Below are 24,254 nucleotides of genomic sequence, written 5' to 3'. Positions count from 1 at the left end.
CTCTCCAAAAACCCACAGGAACAAACCAAGTTAGACTTACACTAAATGACCCGACATCGTAACATTTAGCTTCGTACTCAATCAGTTTTAGATATTTTACATTTCATATCCAATTATTATAGCTAAAGTTGTGTAAAATTATTTTAAAAAGTTTATTCTGGTGTAGTGGTTAAGACACATGCATCGGACTTACGGCTGGTAGGTACTGGGTTCGTCTCCTGGTACCAGTTTCAACCCAGAGCGAGTTTAACGACTCAATGGGTAGGTGTAAGGCCACTACACCAACTTCTCTCCAGCTAACCAATTACCCATTCTCCTGGACAGACAGTCCAGATGGCTGAGTTGTGTTCCGGGGACTTGCTTGAATCTTGATTGGATGTAAGCACTATAATAACTATAAATGAAAAGAGATCAAGTACAACAACAGCATGTTGCAGTGCCTGCGGTTCAACAGTGAAGATACCATCCTGAAGATGATACGAATGGCTGATTGTATAATATCATCCATTCATTGATTGTTCTTAAATATTAATTCAGCCATTCATTCATCCATTCATTCAATGAAATGACTGTCTTGTTTTGGCATTATTAATTTATATACATGTATATTTTTTTAAACAGCGTGTGTGGATTTCATGCACGGTTGTAGCTGTAACATCACCTGCAACTGTGAAGATACAACAGAAATCTGCAATAAGGAAACAGGGGCTTGTGACAGTAAGATGTTTTAATTTAAATATAATGAAAATAAAGTCTGTTTAGAACCATAAATTTAAAACTAATTTATGTGCAACTGTTTACGATAGTGTTAGGTTTTATTTATATTGCTTAGTATTATATTGCTTAGTATCGTAAAGTATTGATCTTGAAGAAAACACCACCGTTCATGTTGGCTTATTCTATAATTAAGTGCGCAAGTGATATGAGCTACAGAGAAGTTTTGGATTTACTACAAAAAAAAAAAATTTCACAGATGACCGTTGTTTGGGTCAGATTTTAGAACTGGAATGTCTTGTATAAGATTACATTGTGAAGCAACAATGTGAATGGTAGCAAACTACAATGGATGCATTTGCTGAAATGGGTTGATTTTAAAGTCTAATGTTCCTAATGTTTGTTTATATAATCAGGAACGTTTAGTTTATAAATGAGTTAATCATATATTTTGGGTGGTTTTTTTGTTACAAATAATTAAGGTCTTTTATAACTGTCATATCGATGGTGGACAAATGATAGATTGAAATATGGCACACAAAAATTAAAGAACCTTTTACTTGATCCTGACACTGTTCAGTTAAGAGGGTGTTTACTGTGTCTGTATGTACGTCTCTATCTATCTATATGTCTATCTGTCTATGTGTATGTGTGTGTGTGTATATCTGTCTACTATCTATCTATCTATGTGTGTGTATGTGTGTGTGTGTGTGTGTGTGTGTGTGTGTGTATGTATGTATGTATGTATGTATGTGTTCAAACGAGAGACCATGTCAAGAAAGACGGCAGAAAAACTCAGTAAGTGGCATTCTTTATAACCTAAAAAAAATGTTTTTTAGAATTGTGGTTCAGTGTCTTTGATTATTCACCAATTATTTATATTCATGTGTCATTTGAATACGTCATTTGAATATCGAGTAATGGCTGACTGGAATTGTAGTCGCATGTACAGTTTACACAAATACATAATTTTAAGCTTGAGATTACACGATAAACATATGACCCTCGTGTGTTTCGGTATCGTCAATATCATATGTTAGGAATAAATACAATGCATTATGATCGCCAAAGGCTCTCATAATACACTTTCTATTTCTAATATATGATACTGACGATTCCGAAACACTGGTAATAACCTCTATTTTATGTTTGGGGTAAGGAGTAGTGGTAACAATTTTATCAATATCTTTAAAATATACTTATACATGGAATGCATTTCATTAATTTGATTTCCTAATAATATACTGAACAGCATTGAAAACGCACCACCAAGAAATGTTTGGATTTCGAAAAGAATACCTGAGCAATAAATGTTTTTGTTGTGAACAGCAATAGATGGATGATTGATAATGACAACAAACAAAAAAGGATGCACAATCATTGATTAGTTTTAATTAATCTACGTATGAAAGCCACATGGGGTTACAATGAAAAGTCAATAATGTATATGACCACCATCTGCAGCAACACAAGCCATGCAACGTCTTCTCATTGACCCAATAAGTCTGTGAATCATGTTCTGGGGGATAGCATTCCACTCCTGCTGTAGTGCGTTTTCCAGTTCTCTAAGGTTATTCATTTGTGGAGGACGTGAGATTCGTTGACCAAGGTAATCCCAAAGATACTCTATTGGCGGTAAATCAGGGGACAGTGCGGGCCATTCAAGCAAAGGGACATTATTGTGTGCTGTGTGCGCTCAGGCATTGTCTTGCTAAAATGTGTGCATATCCCGATGCTGATGAAAGAAGGGAATGACGTGATTTTGCAAGACGTTATCCCTGTAGTAAATAGTATTCATTCTGCTACAGCAAACATGGAGTGCTGTTTGGTGATGATAACTTATCCTTCCCCACAACATGATACTCCCTCCACCCATCGATCCGTCTGTACAAGGCAGTCATTGTCGTAAAGTTCTCCACGCCACACCTGCAACCGAACATCAGCATTCCTTAAATGGAAACGAGATTGGTCAGAGAATAGTACACCATGCCAATGTTGTAATTTCCAATGACGATGTCGATCAGTCAGGATAGGCCCATCATATGGTCGTTGAGCACGCAGCCCAGCAGAACGAAGATGGCGACGAACAGTGTCTGTGCTGATAGCCCCTTCGTCGACCTCGAACAGTTGGTGCAGTCCTGGCAGCTGACAGCGTTCGATCACGTATATGGAAGCAAACAATATCGCGATCTTGTCGTGGTGTTGCAACACGTCGTTGGCCTGGACGTGGACGGTCCCTGGTGGTTCCTGTCTGCTGGTATCTCCTGTGGAGTCTAGTGATTGTTGAATGGTGGCATCCAAACCGCTGTGCGATGACTCTACTCGAAATGCCGACTTGAAGCATGCCTAAGGAACGTTCACGTTCCTCAGCTGTCAACCTTGCCATCACTTGTTTAACGTTCCCTCAAAGACTACTTCATAAATGAATGTGGCTTTTTAGAGACCATCTTTTATTGTCCCAATCAGCATGATTTGCACATTCAATTTACGTTTTTCATGCTATGCATGCAATATGTTGTGTTTTGTTGTTGTGTTTAATGGAGTGTTCAGGCAACCATTTTTGTAAGTTATTCATCGTCATGTGTGGTCTATAAGGTAGTACGTTATGTGTGGTCTATAAGGTAGTACGGTACTTATTCATTGATAATTTTAATGCTTATACATGCCCTATTCACGTTTTTTATCATCAACTGGTGGTGCGTTTTCAATGCTGTTTTGTACATATTCCTTTGAAATCCATGTATCTAAATAGGGTAATCTTTCTTTAAGCAATACATCAAATAAATATTTTTGTCATTCTATTTCTAAAAATGAAATATTTTTTTCTGCAGTTTATCTTAGGGCAATCTAATTAAAATTAACTCCACTGGTTAATTACTATTAAAGCTAATTTTAATCAGATTGATCTTAGGATAGGCTTATACAAAGGGTAGGAACATACTAAAGGCTGTCATCGTTCCAATGCTAGTGCTTTTAACTATGGCGTGTATACTTTGTCAAAAATTGCTATTAGCCTTATGGTACCGATGGCCAAACTCTATTGCCTATATCGTGTATCTTTTACATCATTAATTAGGTGAGGCAGATGCGTCAGTTCATGATGGAGCTATTGCTGCGATCGGTGCCATATTGTGTGTGGGGTTCGTCATTGCAGTCGTGGCACAAAGTGTGTCTTTTTGGAGAAGGTAAGAGCTTGAGTGTACCCTAATCGTATTTGGTTTATAAGATAAAGTTGGTTTTAGTCAAATGGAATCTAATCATATAGAAATATGACAGTTTTCACTGTATATATGTATGTATGTATGTATAGATAGATAGATAGATAGATATACACACGCACACACACACACACACACACACACACACACACACACACACACACACATATATATATATATATATATATATATATATATATGTTATTACCCTCGTGTGTTTCGGTATCATCAAAATCATATATTAGGAATAGAAATTTGTATTATGCGAGAATGACATAATGAAGTGATGGTTTGTTTTTGTTCGAATAACGATTTAATTAGTTGCGTTATTTTATAATAAGTACCTATCTGATGTCATCCTATCTTATATTATGTGATGTCATTATTATTAGTTAAAAAAATTGTCCACCTGAAGAATTCCATTGGAACTGAAAGTGTTAGTGAAATTGTGGAATATACATGTGTGTGTGTGTATATATATATATATATATATATATATATATATATATGTATATGTATATATATATAATTATACATATGTATATCTATGTACATGTATATCTATATATATCTATATATATATATATATATATATATATATATATATATATATATATATCGATATCGATATCGATATAGATATATATACAGTTGAATCACGTTGGCTCGAACCACGCCAGTGCTCGAGAAAGTGTTCGACCAAACGGGTTGTTCGACCAAACCATTCGGTCAACATCGGATATTTCCGTAACATAAGTTAGAAAGTTGAATTAGATACATATTATTTTACTAACTGCAAACGTAAATTTTTTATCAAGGTGTTATATAGCAAAATATCGGAGTGAAAGAATTTATTAGAAATTACTCCGACTGTGTGATGCAGAAGCCCTTGTCAGTATTAATTAAATTTGTGGTTGCTGAAGTGATGACAGCTGAGTAACTCGCCCCTGGTTTCATTGAAAATTGATCTGGTAGACGTGTTCAGAGTAACGCTTCACGCCGAGGCCATTTTGTGCACTAATTGTTTGATTGGTATCACGGTTCATCGAACAAGTACCGTACTACTAGCTGTACTTGAAAGATCATTACCGATAGCCGCTTAACACACAATATGACATGTCTGGTAAAGAAAGGATTGCATGGCTATTGTTGCGATTCTCCGATTAATCTATAGCTCGTTCCGCCTAAATAATTAATCCGAAGGTTGTAATATCCAACTGCGCACACGCAGCAATTGTTGGTCCTTTTCGGTGGTTTTCAGTAGTTCGAGGGAAATATAGCTAATAACACAGACGGGACCAATAATTTAGTTCGAGCGAAGGCTTATTGTCCACCCTGGACGTGTTCAACCTACCAGCAGTTAATATAAGGGTTTACCGAACAAAAAACTCGGGACTTCGTTTTTTGTTCGAGCGTTGCGGTGTGATCGATCCTTCCGAGGTCGAGCCAACGAGATTCTACTGTATATATCAATGTACTTCGATAGCTTAGCCTCTGCTCTACCGAGGTTGGTGAACGATGACTAGTTACTTAAATCGAGCCACTGACCACCTCTCCGCTATGTTAATTTCTTAATTAAACGGCACTGAACAAAACAAAGCTAAATAAATACCAACTGGTTATCCCAGCTGCTGAACTCACGACACTGACCGTCTCTTGACAATGTTAATTTCTGTAAAATGTTTAATCAGTCATAGCCGAGTGCAGGTGACAATATTATTAGACCTTGTTCTCGTGTTTACGATAATAATTTCTCTAAATTGCTTAATCGGTTCTTGAATTCGATGTTCGTTTGAGTTATGTCATATACTATACACGCTACACGCTCAACGTCAATCATAGGCCAGCTGCACAGTTTGTCAGTGCTAATTAATAAAAACCTGGCTACATCTACCAATCTTAATAGCGCACATAATTGTCAGTCATATACTTAAGATGTATCACACACTTCATAATTTATATCTACCAACATATATTATTACATGTATTTGTTGTTTTTAATAATAATTACAATGCATTAACTATTTAAATGCTATTCAGTCTTCAGTTACTGTTAATTAGTGTGTGTGTGTGTGTGGGGGGGGGGGGGGGGGGGGGGGGGGGGGGGGGGGGGGGGGGTATTGCAAAGAAATGTCACTACAACGTTAAATTTAATATAATGACAAATTGACCCAGGAAAGAACGTGGTTGTTGTAACGAGGTGTGACAGTTTATATATATATATATATATATATATATATATATATATATATATTATCCCTATGGGCTCAAATATACGGGGTAATATTTTTTTGATCTCTGCACAGTGTGCAGATTGCTTCTGCAGCCACTGATTGGCTGGCTTAAAAATCACGTTTTGTAGGTTGCTTGCCATGGCCGGAGCTTCACTTTCATTCATATAATGTTTCCATTCATGAGTAAGATTGCACATACGTTATACGATCTACAAAGATTTACAAAAACAAATGGACTCATTTGTTTCATAAACATGAAATGGTATAAGCAGAGGCTTTAGTAATATATAAAAATAATTATTTTCAAATGCAAATACAGTTGTATTATTTTGTACTGTAAACATTTGGCTGTGAAAAGAACGCCGTTATGCTATGACGTCACTTACATTACGTCATGTAATGCGCGTAAGATTATATGACGTAATGGCTGATGGCTTTGTTGTAGACTGCAGAGGAATTTTTACATTAAAAATCATTTAAAATTGACAATGTGTAATAAAGAGAATAACCAACTTGCTACGAGGAGTTACGAATTATCTGTTCCTCCGGACAGATAATTCATAATTCCTCGTAGCTCGTTAGTTGTTCTCGTTCTCTCTCTCTCTCTCTCTCTCTCTCTCTCTCTCTCTCTCTCTCTCTCTCTCTCTCTCATTTATATATATATATATATATATATATATATATATATATATATATACTGAACAGCATTGAAAATGCACCACCAGTTGATAACAAATGTTAATGGGGCGTATATCAGCATTAAAAATATCAAGTACTACCTTATAGACCATGGATGACAACGAATAACTTGCAAAAACGCTTGGCTGAACACTCCATGAAACACAACACCAAAACACAACATATTGCATGCATAGCATGAAAACGTAAATAGAATTTTCAAACCATGCTAATTGGGGCTATAAAAGAAGGTCTCTGAAAAGCCACTTTCATTTATGAAGTAGTTTTTAAGGGAATGTTAAACAAGTGATGGAAAGGTTGATAAATGAGGAAAGTGAACGTTCCTTAGGCGTGCTTCAAGTCGGCATTTCGAGTAGTCATCGCACAGCGGTTTGGATGCAACCATTCAACAATCACTAGACTCCACAGGAGATACCAGCAGACAGAAACCACTAGGGACCGTCCACGTCTAGGCCAACGACGTGTTACGACACCACGACAAGATCGCCATATTGTTCGCCTCCATATTCGTGATCCAACACTGCCAGCTGCAAGGGGTGCACCAACTGTCGACGAGGGTTTATCAGCGCAGACACTGTGCGTCGCCGTCTTCGCTCTGCTGGGTTGCATGCTCAACGACCATATGTTGGACCTATCCTGACTGATCGACATGGAAATGAGCACCGACGTTTGGCAGGAAGGTATCGTCATTGGAGATTACAACGTTGGCATGGTGTGCTATTCTCAGACGAATCTTGTTTCCATTTAAGGAATGCTGAAGGTCGGTTGCGGGAGTGGCATAGGTGTGGAGAACATTACCACAATGGCTGCCTTGTTCAGACGGATCGATGAGGTGGAGGGAGTGTCATGGTGTGGGGCAGGATAAGTTATCATCACCGAACAGCACTCCATGTTTGCCATGGCAGAATGAATGCCATTTACTACCGGGATAACGTCTTGCAAAAGCACGTCATTCCCTTTTTTAATCAGCATCGGGATATGCACACATTTCAGCAAGACAATGCCCGAGCACACACACCACGTGTTACAACACAGTATCAATCAAACAATAATGTTCCTTTGCTTAAATGGCCAGCACTCTCCCCTGATTTATCGCCAATAGAGTATCTTTGGGATTACCTTGGTCAATGCATCTCACGTTGTCTACAAATGAATAACCTTAGAAAACTGAAAAAACGCACTACAGAACACTATTTGCAGACTTACTGGGACAATAAGAAGACGTTGCATGACTTGTATAGCTGCAGATGGTCGTCATATGCGTTATTGACTTTTCATTGTGACCCCACGTGTCTTTCATACGTAGATGAATTAAAACTAATCAATGATTGTGCATCCTTTTTTGTTTGTTGTTGTCGTTATTAATCATCCATCTGTTGCTGTTCACAACAAAAATATTTATTGCTCAGGTATTCTTTTAGAAATCCAAACATTTCTTGGTGGTGGTGCGTTTTCAATGCTGTTCAGTATATATATATATATACATGCACCACCAAGAAATGTCACACTATATATATACACACACAGTCGAACACAGTTGTGTTGATCTTGCTTGATCTTGCTTGAATGATATATCGCTTGTGTCGAAATGACTGGCCAGTCTCGGCCAAAACGTGTATTGATTATCATGTTTTTATCTCAATTGAGTCAAAACGTTTTAGTCGATATAGTTTATAACATTTGCTTATTGCTGTTTTAGAAAGAAAAAAGCTGGATCCGAAGACAAAGACATTTTGGTACAAAGCACGGCAAGTTATTAGTGGGGCAGATAACACAAACATTATGCACGTTTGGTTAAAAACATAAAACTTTGCACATATATACCTTGACCCATTACAAGCATTTTCAGATATAGACTCAATTCAGAAGCGCCCTCTGGTGGCCAGGGATGAGCTACTTTTGGTTAAAAACATAAAACTTGGCAGATATATACCGGTCAGGGAGGATCTACAAATGCCACCACCCCCTTTTAGTGGGATAGCTAACACCCATTATTTGACTGAATTGTGCACTGTTGGTTAAAAGCATGAAACTTGGCACATACATACCATGACATATTACAAACATTTTTAGATATGGACCCAAGTCAGCCACGCCCACTTGTGGCCAGGGAGGATCTACAAATGTCTCCTAACCCTTTTAGTTAGGCGGCTAAAAGCAAAGTGTGCACTTTTGGTTAAAAAGCACGAAACTTGGCACATACACACCTTGAGCCATTACAAACATATTCAGATGGATGTTAAATGGAGTCCCCATAAATGTGGTATCATATTATAAATACCTTATAATTTTATTCTCATGCCGTCTGAACTGGTCACAATGCTGTAAAACACTATCCCAACAAGCTCACAAAGCCATGAACATGTTAATTGTCTAAAATAAGGACAAGAGATCCAGACATCTGTTTTAAACTATTTGTCAGTATGATTGTCCCTATTCTGACGTATGATGCGAAAATTTGGGGAACAACAATCCAAAGCGAAATTAAATCAGTACACTAGGATTTTATAAGTGGATAATAGGGACGGGCAAGAAAACAAAAAATTATATGGCTAGTGGTGAATGTGGTAGGAATATTCTTCATACCACCTATACGACCAAACCCATTTCGTACTGGTTAAAAGTTTTAAAAATTGATAACAATAGATTCCCTATTAACTGTTATTATATGTTACAAATTCATAACGAAATTGGATGCAGTAATTGGGTAGCCATGGTAGAAAAATAGTCTGTACCGTTATCGTTTTGGTCAAGTGTGGTTATTTCAGGGACCAGGTGACGATGCAAACTTCATTTCTGAATTTAAACAAAGACTGGTTGACTGATTTTCAGGTTTGGGATCCCGAAATAAAAAATTCTAGCAAAAGTGCCTTCTACTGCTTAATAAAACTAAGCCTGAAATGTGAAGATTATCTCAAACATCTTATACAACCCTCCGTTACACACTTGCCTCATTCCGTTGTTTAGTACACAAATTGAGTATAGAACAAGGTAGACACCAAGGTGTACATGTGTCCCAAAGAGTCTGCAATATATGTAATCTAGGTACTATAGAAGATGAAATACATTTCCTTTGGAGTGTCCAGTATTAGCAGATCTTAGACGGAATTTTGTTTCCCAAATATTGCCATACTAGACCAAATGTTATCAATATCAGTCGTCTTTTTTGTAGTACAGATAAGGAAGTCATGACATGTTTATCTCAATAGATAAGAAAAGCTTTTGAACATAGAAACGAAATCCTGTCTTTCTGAACAATAATTTTTTCGAATATACATGTAGCTGTATTACATTATTACACGTTATGTATACTTGACAAGGTGTAATATATGTTATGTATACTTGAAAGAGCTAGATGTGTACCAAGTACGGTATATGACAATAATTTTGTTATATTACACAAGAAAAAACTTAAAATATAATGTATGAGGTTAGTAACCAAGCAAACTATATTGTAAATGTTTAATATTCTGATCAGATATGGAGTCCACACATAAAAATAACATATAAGTATGTGTATGAGTTATATATGCATGTATATGCATTTATTATCCACATAGTTCAAGATATTCAGGGAAATATTACCAGTATGGCCCACGTGTGGCATAAAGGGACATTCCCGAGTTTGCTGCATTGTAAGATGTTTCGGACTAATAAAATATGTCTACGATTAAACTTACATATTAAATATATTTTCTTGTTTAGAATATCAGTGTCTGTATATGCAATGTGTTTCTGGTCGTCTTAATATTTATAAGAAGCCCAAACTGGATTTTGTCTTTAAATAATTTCGTACGTACGAAAAAAATATATATTTTAGGAAATAAGATCAAATTTAACCTAGTACAAATATTAGAAAGACCAGAAACACGTTTAATATACAGCCACTAATATTTTATGCAGAAAAATATATTTGATATGTAATTACAATCATGAAAAAGTCTCTGTTAGTCGATAACATCTTAAAAAGTGCAGGAAACTCAGGAATGTCCCTTAATGATTTCATGTGCACAACGAATGACGTAATTTTTTGTGAAACGACGTCATAACTTAATGCAGCTTTATTAAAATGATGTTATTTCTGAAAATAACGTGGTTTCCTGGTCTCTTTTTAGTTACGTTTGAAACGTTTTGACATGGTCCCAGCTTGTTATTCGTGAAAATAATATTTTTGATAATGTGGATAATAATTGTTTTTACACTCGCGTGTGAATCGGACTGCTTTTATGAAACTCGTGTCAAGATTCATGTACAATAATCCTGACACTCCTTTCGTAAAATCAGTAAGACACACAAGCTCGTATAATAATCTCTGTGTATACATGTATGGGTTTTAAAAGTAGGGCGTTGGCGGTTTTGGCCATAGGGCTAAGTGATTGCTGACCTTCCATTCTCCCAATCCAGCCACAGGTCACGCCCAAGTTTCGAATATGATTGGCACTTCTCAAACCTTAATGCAAATCTTCCTGTGGGTTTGAACCAATCCACTTTAACTTTAATTCTTTTGGACTAGCCCATCAAAAATTAAAGCGCCCATATAACTCCAAATTTGTTGTGTAGTAAAGACAATCGGATTTTTTTTTTTGGTGCATGTGAAAGCACCCCTTCCCCTTTTCATGTTGGATTAAATTCAAAAAATTCTAAATTGCCCATTTAAATAACTACCTCCTGTCCCGAGTCAGGCCCCTGATCATATCAGAGACTTTACTTGTGAGAGGCGTGTTCGAAACCCCAGTGGTACACGAGCACGTAAAACGAGTTGCCCATTGCCCATACGTGTATATATATAATATATGGGTATGTTAAAGTTATAAAACTACCAACTGATTAAAAGTACTGATGGCGAAAGCTATAACAATTAAGAATAACTATAAGAATACATGTAGGTAGGCACACTTATGCACTATCACTCGACTTACAGCTTATCACAGTTTACATGAACAAATTTCAAACAATATTATACTCGTGTAAACGGAAACTAATTAGTATCATATATCTTGTCTACATTACAATGAGCTAGAAGTACAATTATATGCGTCTAAGTATACAGCCATGTAGTACATGCTTGTGGTTACTATCCTGATCAACACTGAGTATTCATGTTAATAACTAAATAAAAGTATAACTATGTATATATTATATGTACACAACTATTTGTATGTTTAAATATTATGTATATACAAAGATACTGCAAAATGTACAATGGGCAATGGCCACCTCAAGTACAGAATAAATATCTTATCTTATCCTATCTTATCTATTATCACTCATTATTAATGCTACATCTAAATTTACGTTTGAACAGATGAGATGCATTGAGGGAGAGATTGTGTGTACGTGCGTGTGTGCGTGTGGGTGTGTGATACAAAGGTGAGCAATATTTTGACGATGAGTGTACGGTAATCGACTAAGGTCTCACTACACAGTTCACTTCCATGTGAGAGTTCATTGGTCACGGTCCACTATAGTTCTATCTGTGACACAAGTTATGGTTCACATATTCACTTCTAGGAATTGGGGAAGAATTAAAACAATTAGTATTTTTCAATGGTAAGCCTTCTGGCTGGATTTTGCCCATGTTATTTTGAAATATTGTGTATTGACTTTTTAGGACATGGGTGTATAGCGGAAGAGACAGCCGGAGTGAATCAGTCAATGAATCACCTACTGGGACTGGTATTTCAGCATATAACAGAAAACTGAGACGGAAATGTTCTCCATTTTGGGGTGAAAATAAATGCTTATATAATGTATGTTTGCAATGGTGTATCATTTGAAGTTGGGCAATTCAACATGGATTTCAATGGCAGATGACATCTGTGTAGTAGGACCAAAACCTGAGCACAAAAGGATCCTTGCAAAGTAATGATTGGCAGTGCAAATTTAAAAGAGGAGAAGCGATGAGAAAGATTAGAAATGGTTTAAAAGGCCTTGCATATTATACTATAGATTACAGATTAATATGGCAACTTGTTATGATTAGGGCATCATGGGTGGGTGGAATGGTTTCCACTGCTTGCCCTTCTTTGCTCGGCAACACGTTCCAGGTTACTGGTCTAACTCTCACTCCCTACCCCGACTAGTTTTACATTTTCAAAGGAAGCAAAAGTATTATCACATCCTGTGCAGCTGTAGAAGAGAGTCAGGTCCAATAATTTCTCATTACCAGAACATCAAATATACCATAGTCTGCTTTCTCGAACACCTTTCCTCGCTTTTCTTATGAAGTCTTTGTTACTGCTCGTGATATATGTGTCCTATACCACATCAAATATTTTAGAATGTTCTAACTGTGTAGTGATGTATGTAACAAATGTACTGTTGGCATTATGATCAAATATCAGGTTGCTCATAGGAACACGATTCCAGGAAAGTAGGCAGACGTTTTACATTACCCAACAGCAGGGACCTTTTGCATTCCTCACTACCAAAATTGTCACTATAGATTGCCCTGAAAACAAGGAAATAATCATTACACATGGTGTCATAGCTATTCTTTAAGGAACCGATTGTTCAATGCCACCATGTAACCACGAGGAAACAGACACTAGGGTTTTAAATCATGTATAGGATGCTATTCTAAACAGTTTTGTCAACAGTCTGGTGTGCACTGTTAACACACGCATGCTTGTAAGGCTGCCTTTCCATTGGTGCGGTTTTACCCGCATGGTTATTTCTGCCAACAAGCAGTCAAAATCGAATGCGTTGATTTGCATTGACGTCGTTCCATTGACACGGGTGCTAACCGTGTAGCAAAAAAAAAAAAAAAAAATCGATCATGTATCAATTTTTTCACGGCTCGAGAGAGAGAATTGTTTTTATGTGTTCATATACCATGAAGGTCTCGGGCTTAACCTCTGACGTCGCCAGTCCAGGCCAGGATGGGTGGGTGGGTGGGTGGGAGTTGGGGTGGGGTTAAATTTGAGGTAGGGCGGAATTTGGAATACAAAATTAGAAGTTAGGTCAGAGACCTAAGTCCAAACATAAAATTTAAAAAGCTTGGCTGAAAAGTTTTTAAGGAAAAAAGGTTATGTCGCTTCTGTAGTCGCTGCCGAAGAGAGCCTTGATGATCCAATGAATGGTCTGGCTTTCGCTGATCAGGATTGCTTGGCGGTAGACATCTCCTCGGCGTTGGCTTAGGACTGGTCCTGACTTGCCAGTTGGTGACTTGATGGTTGGGGGGAGTTGGGGGGGGGGGGGGTAAATTTGAGAATTTGAGGTGGGCGGAATTTGAAAAACAAAAATTAGAAGTTAGGTCAGAGACCTAAGTCCAAACATAGCATTTTAAAAGCTTGGCTGAAAAGATTTTACGGTGATTTGAGCAATTTAGACAGGCTGTCAAAATAAAGTGCATCAGACTGTTTACAAAAAAATAAACATAAATTTTGAACACCGGCCAAAAAATTTAAAGTCCAACTATACCCTTCCCTGGGGGCGAAGGTTCTTGGAAAGGACCACAGTGAGCTGATGAGTGGAGTCGCGGCAAATCGAGGGATAAAGCACTTCCATTTCTGGTCCAGAAGAAAGGTTATGTCGCTTCCCTAGCCACTGCCGAAGAGAGCCTTGATGATCCAATGAATGGTCTGGCTTTCGCTGATCAGGATTGCTTGGCGGTAAACATCTCCTCGGCGTTGGCTTAGGAGTGGTCCTGACTTGCCGGTGCCGGCATGAAGCACGAAGGCACTTCCATCAGGGAGGGATCTAAATTCCTCTTCAACTACTCCACCCACCAGTGTCATCTTGTCTATCGTGTCACAAACTTGAAGCCAGATCTGATCTTCCCAATCTGTAACTTCCAGTCGGCTTCTGAGTTGGAGGGGGACAGTGCTGATGTAGATGTTGGAGGAGGCCGGGCCTTGTCAGGCTGGTTGCTTGGCTGAATGATGGCCTTCCTCTTTCCAGTGGCTCCTGTCCGGACTGCCGGCTTGCAAACAGGCAAGACTGGTGAAAGTGGCCACTTTCGAGCAGACGGTAGAGTAGATGGTGATGGTGGGCCATCACAGGGCGTCTTGCACACTACAGTGTTCAAGTCGTACATTAGGGTGGTCAGCGGGTCCGGCTTTCGCTGGTCCTGTTGAGCCGCCAGTTTTGGTACCCCCTGTGCCACACCTGGCATACTTTTCCTCTTCCTCCATCTTCTCTTCTTTTGTACTATCGTGTCGCCATACACCAAAGTCACGGTTGCCTGTGACCCAGTGTACGTGACGCGATACTCAAGTAGTCTTCCATAGCTGGCTACCAGACCACCCAGGTGTGAGTGTGTGTGTGTGTGGGGGGGGGGGGGGGGATGTAAGTCAAGAGTACACGACAACACATTTATAGGGGAATCCATAAAATGACTTCATTTCTGGGGTATTACCCATCTCCCGCACTTGTTTGTTTTATAGAGTCATTTAATTGGTCTTTTCGGAGTTGGCATTTATAGCACTATTCATATAATGTGCAAGCAAAGGTTCTAACATGAGCAAAAGGAAATTTTAATTAACTTTGTAATTTTTATGATGCGGTGTGTTGTTCTGTCCTTTTACCCACCCCTGCCTATGGACCTGTGATGGTAGTAAAACATAATCTGTTCCCTTGAGGCATTGTTGTATGCAAGGTACTAAAGGTCGCTTAGTATTAAATTATCCCTGCATGATATCACTAAAAGCTGTAATACCTGATGCATATTACCAGTCTTTCCTTGGCTGAACGAGACTCACGGAGAATGCTCTTTTTACTTGTAACTGGACCTACAAATACCAAACATATTCCAGATTCTCGGGAGACATACGAAAATACTAATAATAGTTTTCACTATCAAATTGAAGCTCCCGCACCAGATAACGGAAAGCATCCTGCTCCAATCTCATTATTTAATGTTCCCAAAATCTGCGTGTCCTTTTCACAGGTGTTAGTTCTCATCTCCTTTAGTCCGTCACGTTCTCCTACACATTTTTTATGTTGTAAATAATTTCAGTTTGGTTTGGTGTAAGAAGAAAAGTAAGTGTTTTGGAAATACCACAAACAACTATTATGGTGTCCAATTTATAAAACAATCGGCTCAGAAATAAATAATTTGTAGAAAATTACATAGCATGGAAAAAAGCGTTCCCTGTATATAAGTAATATTTCAAATCTTGATTTGATCAAATGTTTTTTTTTCTTAAGATGTTTCATTAGTAATGCATCTTCCTTATTTAACAATGACATGTTTCAGTTTGTATATGGCCGGTTCATTAATATTAATGACATTACAAGAAAGGAACCGTGGAAATGTGTTAGCTGTGCAGGTAGAACCGCTAGGCGGCTAGCCGTGTGGCAATAACCACACTAATGGAAAGGCAGCCTTATCCTAATAAGCAAGTTCTATCTTTTGATTGTCTTGAATCAAAATGTGAATATTTGGTTTGCCTTTGGTATAGGCAAATACCTTCCATTTTATAACGTTTTGGGTAAAGATATATTCCTGTCCCTACCTCTAAGGGTTTGACATTACCTCTGCTTTCCTTGGAAAAGGTGAAATAACAGCCTGCAGTGCAAGAAACAGGTACCCTGATGTAACCCGTACCTTTATCTACATGATGCTAAACCCTTACACCTTCATAGATAAAGATGCTCCATACTCCCAGCTACCGGAAGAGTGACCTAAAACATGTTAAAAAAGCAAGTAAGGTGATGTACTGCCATAAGGGGAAGACAATTTGAAACCAGTCCACCAACCCAGGATGCCTTATTGCAGCACTCAACATGAGTTACATACCAAGCTGTCATATGGTCCACCAATTAAGAGAGTGAGCACTATGCATCTACTCCAGAGAGGTGGGGATGGACGTTTGTTAAAGAGAGCCAGTCATGTATACTGTACATGTGGTGCCAAAGGCTTGCTATGACTTGGATAGATGTGCATGCAAACAATGTCTATTGGAAATGCACTGAACTGAAATGTTCCACAGAGACTGCCATTTGACATCTACGTTAGCGGCTTACAACTGCCTCGTACATATTGTAAATTTTCACACTAATTTATGACGATAGTAAGGAACGGGGCCCAGAACCTTTAATGACCTGGACCTTTGTTGTTCATTGTTCTGGGGAGAGTTAACCCTTGGGATTGGGTGGGTGGGGGCGGTATTCCTTTGTCCGACCCCCACTGGGTGCATAGCAATTGTGTACTTGGAGCTGGTGTTCGTTTATCCAACTCTGTATTAAGTACGTGGTGCTTATTTGTGGGCGGATGCATTGTTATCATTAGTCAATACATCCTATGTAATAGTGATGTGGTTAGTGAGTGTGCTGTATGTTTGTTGATCCTTACTTAATGTTTAGGTTGTACCAATTGTCCCAAGTCCCTAATCGTAAATCACCAACATACCCATAGAAAAAATCCAAAAACCCTTCCCTTGAATTTAAAGAAATACAAGGAGAGGGAAAAATTATATTAACCTAGCTAGCTACATTTGAAGGGTTTTACCCTTTGTGTTTTGTTTTGTTTAAAAAAAAGCACTAGGCTTCACTGAAAAAGAAAGGTGATGCTTTGAACCATGTTTATTGGTTAAGTATTAGCAATTGGATGTATTGTATGTTAATTGTATGTTGCGTGTATGTTACGTTTTTGAATTTTGTGCCCACTCCCAAAAGTTCCAAACAAATATACTAAATACTAGTCTGTCATATCTATTGTACACAGGATACTCAACTATACCGCACAATACTGAACAAAGGAGCATAGAAGAGAGAGCGTGTGTGGATATAGTTACGTTTATATTTAGCCATAGCTATCTGGTTCATTGTAGATCCAGGATTCGTTGCTGAAACATATGACAAGACTCACCTTGAGGTTGCTGTAATAAATATGGTTCTATATATACACGGTAATATGATTGGTGCAAAAAGTGCAGTAAACACAAACACGTGAAATATACCTTTTACCCCACTCGTCTCTTATGCTAATGATGGTCAAAAGTGATAATCAATCTTAAGTGTTTTGATGCTATTTGTTCATGTATAAAAGGCAAATTTTTTTCATGTTTATTATTCCTGTTATTTGTATATTAGTAACTGATCATCATATTACTTGTTATTATTTCATGAATTTTATGAATCATATGTAATAAGCAAAACATTGGGGGAAACTCCAGCAGACTAGGAATACTAGGATTGAAAGTCCTGTGAACTAGGAGTACCAGGAATGAAAGACACACAGACTTAAATTCCCAGGAATACAAAGTCCCACAGACAAGGATTCTGAGAAATGGAAGTCCGATTGGACAAAGATTAAGAATATCACGAGTTAATCGGATTGTGACTTACAGTCAAAATATATACTTATAAAACATATCATTAAAAATTATGTTGGTGTGTTTAGACATTGGCTTTTGCTGTTCGACAAATGGTATGTTTTTTTGGAATTGCCAGTTTTAATGTATTTGTTTCACAATTTTGGGCTTCATGTGGGATTTTTGTGTTTGTTCATGTTGAACACATGAACATATAGCCTACTTTATATCTGTAATTGCATTATACACTTTGGTAAAAAGCAAGATACTCTATGACATAAAAAATAATTATGTTGTTACTCAAACTTAGAAATCTATTTGTGACAAAGATATTTGAACCCATAATAATCGTCAGAGAATCATATACTTCTCTATCACACTATGAGGGAAGGCTGCCAAAACCCCACTTTTTTCTCGTGTCTTGCTGGCAGCTCGTGCAAATTGCAGAGTATAAGAAACGGACATCTATATTAATTTGGCGGACTAGTATTTCTGTCACTACCGTAAAAGGAATTTAAGTGCAGTAGGAATACAAGTCCTATAATTAAAAAAACCTACTTAAAAATAAGCCAGGTATGAAAGTCAGGGTAGGACTATGGTTCCTAAGAAATGTAGGTCTGATAAGACCACTGACCTGCGTTCCTTTTTAAACTGGCTTCAGAGTGACATAAGTGCCATCTGGAGAAGACTTCATGTAGAGCTGCATTTTTTAAAAATCCATTATCATATATATATATATATATATATATATATATAAAGATTTTAGTAAACGGGCTTCTGGTGGTGGGTGTGGCAAATATGGAGGTCAAAGTAGGGCATCGCCCAAAAACATTGCCAACTACTAATATAACAATTGGTAGACTAGATAACTGACATAACCTTTCAAATAACTATACAAACTTGAAACTGGGCCTTCAAAATAGCCACCATATTGTTTCACCAATGTCCGTCATTAACATGTACATGTATATTGAGTTGTCTGATTTTAGTCATCTCAATGGTTGTTGTTTGTTGTTTTGTTTGTTTTTTTAATTATTATTTAATAGCACGGTGCAAGTAATTCTGAAATTTACAATACCATCAAATTATTCTTTTCTCAAAATTGCTTCCATGTTGCTATCCATCACCAGCTACCAGTACTATAATGACAACACTATAATCAATAATAATCAAATACTTTACCTTATCCTGGACATCAATCAGTACTTTATTTTATGAACAGGCTGTTTAATTAGTCTCTTAATTAGCTAATTGCATAGTTAATATAGCTTTTGAGTTCCGTATTCCCACCTAGTTGTCTTTGTTTGAATATATGTCAATACATTTAATAATCTACGTTTTATTGTTTCTAATATGAATACGCTATTTTATACTATATTTGCAGCCAAATTAAAGAAATAATAATGGAGGCTACTAATACTCATCAGCATGACTATTACTGTAATTATGCATACATGACTCTTGTTGTCATGTTTTTAACCCAGAGAGGCACTGTAGATGCACCTGGCCCTTGTGCTATCATTTGTTTGACCATGTGGATATTTTGTTTTACTCTCAGGACCTCGCCCACAGATGCTCTATAGGAATTAAATTCGGACTGAGAGCAGGTCGTGGCATGATTGCAATATGCTGCTGGAGAAAGTCCCTGGGGGCTCTGACAGTGTGGCCTTGGACCATGAAAACATAATAACGATATTTTAGAAGCTATATCATTTCAAATATAATTATTTGTGTCAGCCATATTGAATTTGTATTTCTTGGAGTTGCAGTCTTCCTACAGACTGCAGGAGGGATGAAACGGCGTGTTACTGATTACCTAGGGGAGTGGCAGTCATCATAAGGATGAGCACCTGATAGTGGATCATGGAAGCAATCACTATTTGGCCTAACGTCCTGGTAGTACTAAACCAAATAACTTCCGGCTGGGTCAAAGTTCGAGGTGCACCCAACTTTTGATAGAGAAGTAAACACCACAAGTCCTGTGATTGGTTATAAATGTGAGTGTGTTGGTTGTAAAAAATAATAGTTTCATCTAGGTAAAAAAAATGTGCAATTTTATTTCATCTAGTACCAATGTGTCAAGTAGCCTTGTGCTTGAAACATGTATGGGGTACCTGTAAAAAAAAGTACTCGAATTTTGTGCGAAACTAGGGTAGTCATAGACGCTACCCGTTATCTCAGAAACTAGCAGCTTGACCCCAATTTTTTTCTGATTCACTTTAAGTGTAAGGGGTGGTAGTATTTATATCCGTGGCGTTTATGTCGGTTGATATGTTGCAGGTAGGAGTTTTAGTCACATATATTACTATTGTCGTCTATGGGATTTGATTTGGAAGTATACACCCTCCTTTCGACTCTGCCTTGTGCAGACACGATTTTGATTAGGGAATGCTGTTTTGTTGTTCAGACTTTGATTTTCTCTTGAATAATGACGTAATTTGTTTGATTTGCTGTATAGTGTACATCGTAGCAGTCGAGTGGTATAAAGCAGGGTTTTTGTCAGAGAGTAAAACGGGTATGGCACCATACCCAAATTTTTTGAAGATTTTTTATTTTTCTGAGTTACCCTTTTGACAAAATGAATTACTCTTTATCATTTCTGTATGATTTTTCTAAACCCTAACCCTAAACAACGTCTTTCTGGCGCTAGCCCCCCCCCCCCCCCCCCCCCCCCCCGTTACACCATATTGACTGGTTGCATTCAGTTCCACAGCGCCATATCCAAAAATGTCTTTCTGGCAGAAACACTGTAAAGGAGTGCAATAAATAACATGGGAAACCACTGGTATGTGTTGTATCCAATGTAGGCTTTAATTAACTGTAAACTTACATAATGGAAAGAAATAAACATTCAACCCATAATACCACATTACCAATATGGCGGTCCCACCGGTGCTAAGTTATTTGGAACTACCGGTGCAACGTAATTAATGTCCCATATTATAAGATAAAAATGTTACGTCATTCTTCCCTCCTAGAAGAAAGTTCACTGTCTTAAGGATACGGGTAAATCACTTATCACCAACCATAACGAGAAGGTTTCTTTATCTCATGAGTGGAACGTCGAATCACAGGCGCATCTCTAGTAGGGATTAGTTCTTGGTCAAACACATTGGTGTGTGGAACAGTGGAATCACTCATGTCAGTAGTGAGTGGAGTAATGGATTCACTCACATCAGTAGCATGACTATCCTGATGATCATCAGTAACATCGGATATACTGTCCCGTGACGCACACTGAGCATCTAAGGTATTGTTTGGATAAGGAGCCAAGTCTCTGAGAGAAACAGTTGATTCACGACCATCCATATACCGCACATGGGCATAAATTGGGTTAACCTCTTTCAACTCGACTTGGTCAACCAGCGGATCATTCTTGCATGATCGGACAAATCTACGAAGTAGGACTGGACCTGGGGTTGTCAGCCACGTTGGGATTGAAGTACCAAAAGATGATCTCCGTTGAAAGCCAAAGAATCTCTCATGAGGAGTTGTATTTGTGAATGTTGAGAGAAGCGATCTGATTGAATGTAGCACATCTGGAAGCACATGTTCCCACTGTGAATCTGGCAGACTCGAGGATTTTAGTGCAAGACGGACAGCCTTCCAAATGATACCATTATACCTTTCAACCTGTCCATTCCCAATCGGATGATATGGAGTAGTTTTGCTTGTCGCTATCCCTCATTGTGATAAGTAGTTCTTAATCTCTTCCGACAGAAAGGATGATCCACGATCAGAATGGATGTAGCTAGGCAATCCACACAAAGTGAATAACTGGTCGAGGCATTTGATTACAGTAGACGAGTGCATGTTTGGGCAGGGAAATGCAAATGGAAAACGTGAATACTCATCTATTACAGTCAGTATGTACACGTTGCGTGATGCCGAAAGCAATGGCCCCTTGAAATCAATACTTAGTCGTTCCATGGGCTGTGTTGCTTTGACCAATGTACCAGGTATTGGATGATAGAACTGAGGTTTCAGTTCAGCACAAATTTTGCAAGTAGAGCATGTTCTCTTCACCTCCTCAGTAGAGAAAGGTAAGTTCTTTGATCTTACAAAGTGCAACATTCGAGTCACACCTGGATGGCACAAGGCTTTATGGATATCATCTAGGCTAGATGTTGATACTGAAGAAAGAAATGCGCGAGTAAAACTGTCTGGTGCCACATTGTCCTTTCCAGGCCTATACTTCACAGTGTAGCAAAATGAAGCTAGTTCAATTCTCCAGTCTTGTATCTTGTTATTCTTGATTTTTGAACGTTTCCTGTTGTCCAGCATGAAAGCTACAGAGCGCTGATATGTTACCAGTGTGAAATGGCGACCAGCCAGAAAATGGCGCCACTTGCGCACAGCTTCAATGATAGCTGTCGCCTCTTTCTCTACAGGTGGGTAATGTAGTTCGCTACCCTGCAGTGTTCTTGACATGAATGCAACTGGCCGACCACCTTGGTTTAACGTCGCAGATATGGCAACTTCAGAAGCGTCACACTCAACCACAAAAGGACGACTTTCATCTATGGATTGTAGTGCTGCTCCTTCAAGCTCCTTTTTTAGTAGATCAAAAGCTTCAAGGGCAGTCTTACTTAATGGGAAGGCATTAGCACTCACAAGTGGCTGTATTTTGTCAGAAAAGTTCGATATCCATTTGGCATAGTAAGCGAACATACCAACAACTCTTCTTAGAGAACGCACATTGGTGGGAGGAGGAAATTCCTGGAGAGGTTTAAGTCTTTCTTCATCTGGTTTGATGACGCCATTACCAACATGATATCCAAGAATATTGATGGATGTCTTGTTTTCCACAGATTTGTTTTTGTTAAGAGTCAAATTTCTTTGCTCTACAGCTTCAAGAAACTTACTAACATTTGCATCATGTTCCTGCTGATCACGGCCTGAAACTGTGATATTATCTAGATACGGGAATGTGTCTCTGAGTGCCTCCTCTTCAACCATCCTGTCCATGGCTCTCTGAAAACGGCCCACACCATTTGTAAGACCAAACGGAATTCGGCAGAATTGGTAGAGTCTACCATTTGCCTCAAATCCTGTGAACTTCCTATCAGGTTCTTGTATTGGAACTTGATGATATGCACTTTTAAGATCAAATGTTGAAAACACTTTGTAGTGTGCGAGGTTATTGACCATCTCATCAATTCTAGGCAGTGGATATGCATCAAGCTCTGTATACTGATTTATGGTCTGGGAATAGTCCACACACAGTCGTTTCTTGTGTCGTTGTAAAGGATCCTGACAACTACAACTTGTGCACGCCAAGGTGATGTACTGGGCTCAATAATACCATCTGCGAGAAGACGAGTGATTTCTTGTTCTATAAAGTTCTTGTCATCCTTGCTGAAACGCCGGGACTTTGTTGCAATAGGTTTACACCCAGGAAGAAGATTTGCAAACAATGATGATTCACCCAGTGAAGCTACTGAAAGTGCCGATACTGATTTTGTCCTAGGGATTACCAAATCAGGATTACTGCCATCAAATTCAATGATAACACACTTGTGTTGCTTCTGGAAATCTTGTCCAAGAATGAGGTCACTGCAAAGATTCTTAAGAACACCCAGTCGAGTGGATGTATAAACATGACCATTTATGTTCAAGTCCACCAAACAGTGCCCAAGAACATGGGTCTTTAGAGTCGTCATGGCCATAGATATATCTTGAGATGAAGGAGAGATTTTAAGCTTCAGGTTTTTGGCGACGTGTTCACTTATGAAACTATCTGAGCTGCCAGAGTCAATTAGAGCTGTTAGATTATGTCCACAGATAGAAACACACAAAGAAGCTTGAGACAGACTCTGGGGACAAGCGGCAGTAATTGAACAGATTGTTTGTGAAAATATTGCAGCTGAAGTACTGTTATTACTTTTGTTAGATCTGGACTGACATACTTTTGCGAAATGACCTTTAATGCCACATTTATTACAACACACATCCCGAGCTGGGCATGCCCTCCTATTATGAGTGGCTCCTCCACAGAAAAAGCATTTCTTTCCTGTTGGATATGTTGTAGCTAGAGGATGTTCACGTGGAACGGGTACTTCATCGGTCGAAGAAGTGTCGATACTTGCAGCTGAACATATCCCTGATGACGTATATGCTTCGGAATTTTT

At 38.3% G+C, this 24,254-nt stretch overlaps 1 protein-coding gene across 4 annotated transcripts in view; it reads left to right on the top strand.

Annotated features, from left to right (window-relative positions):
• Positions 1-12,616, top strand: part of LOC121378766 (multiple epidermal growth factor-like domains protein 6) — a 50,595-nt gene extending 37,979 nt beyond the window's left edge. For 2 of the 4 annotated variants that reach the window (XM_041507073.1, XM_041507070.1), the window contains exons 9-11: positions 622-717; positions 3,791-3,899; positions 7,615-8,194. In XM_041507073.1, the coding sequence (XP_041363007.1) occupies positions 622-717; positions 3,791-3,899; positions 7,615-7,696 (287 nt within the window). In that variant the 3' untranslated portion in view covers positions 7,697-8,194. Of the gene's footprint in view, positions 1-621; positions 718-3,790; positions 3,900-7,614; positions 8,195-8,564; positions 8,614-12,476 lie in introns of those variants that run through there. The other 2 variants (XM_041507072.1, XM_041507071.1) reach the window with 2 other exon arrangements.
• The last annotated feature ends 11,638 nt before the right edge of the window (positions 12,617-24,254 follow it).

This window comes from Gigantopelta aegis, chromosome 8 (assembly GCF_016097555.1).
Source record: "Gigantopelta aegis isolate Gae_Host chromosome 8, Gae_host_genome, whole genome shotgun sequence".
NCBI classification, from domain to species: Eukaryota; Metazoa; Mollusca; class Gastropoda; order Neomphalida; family Peltospiridae; genus Gigantopelta; species Gigantopelta aegis.
Note: the sequence above shows the minus strand (reverse complement) of the source record. Positions and strands in the feature narration are given on the sequence as shown.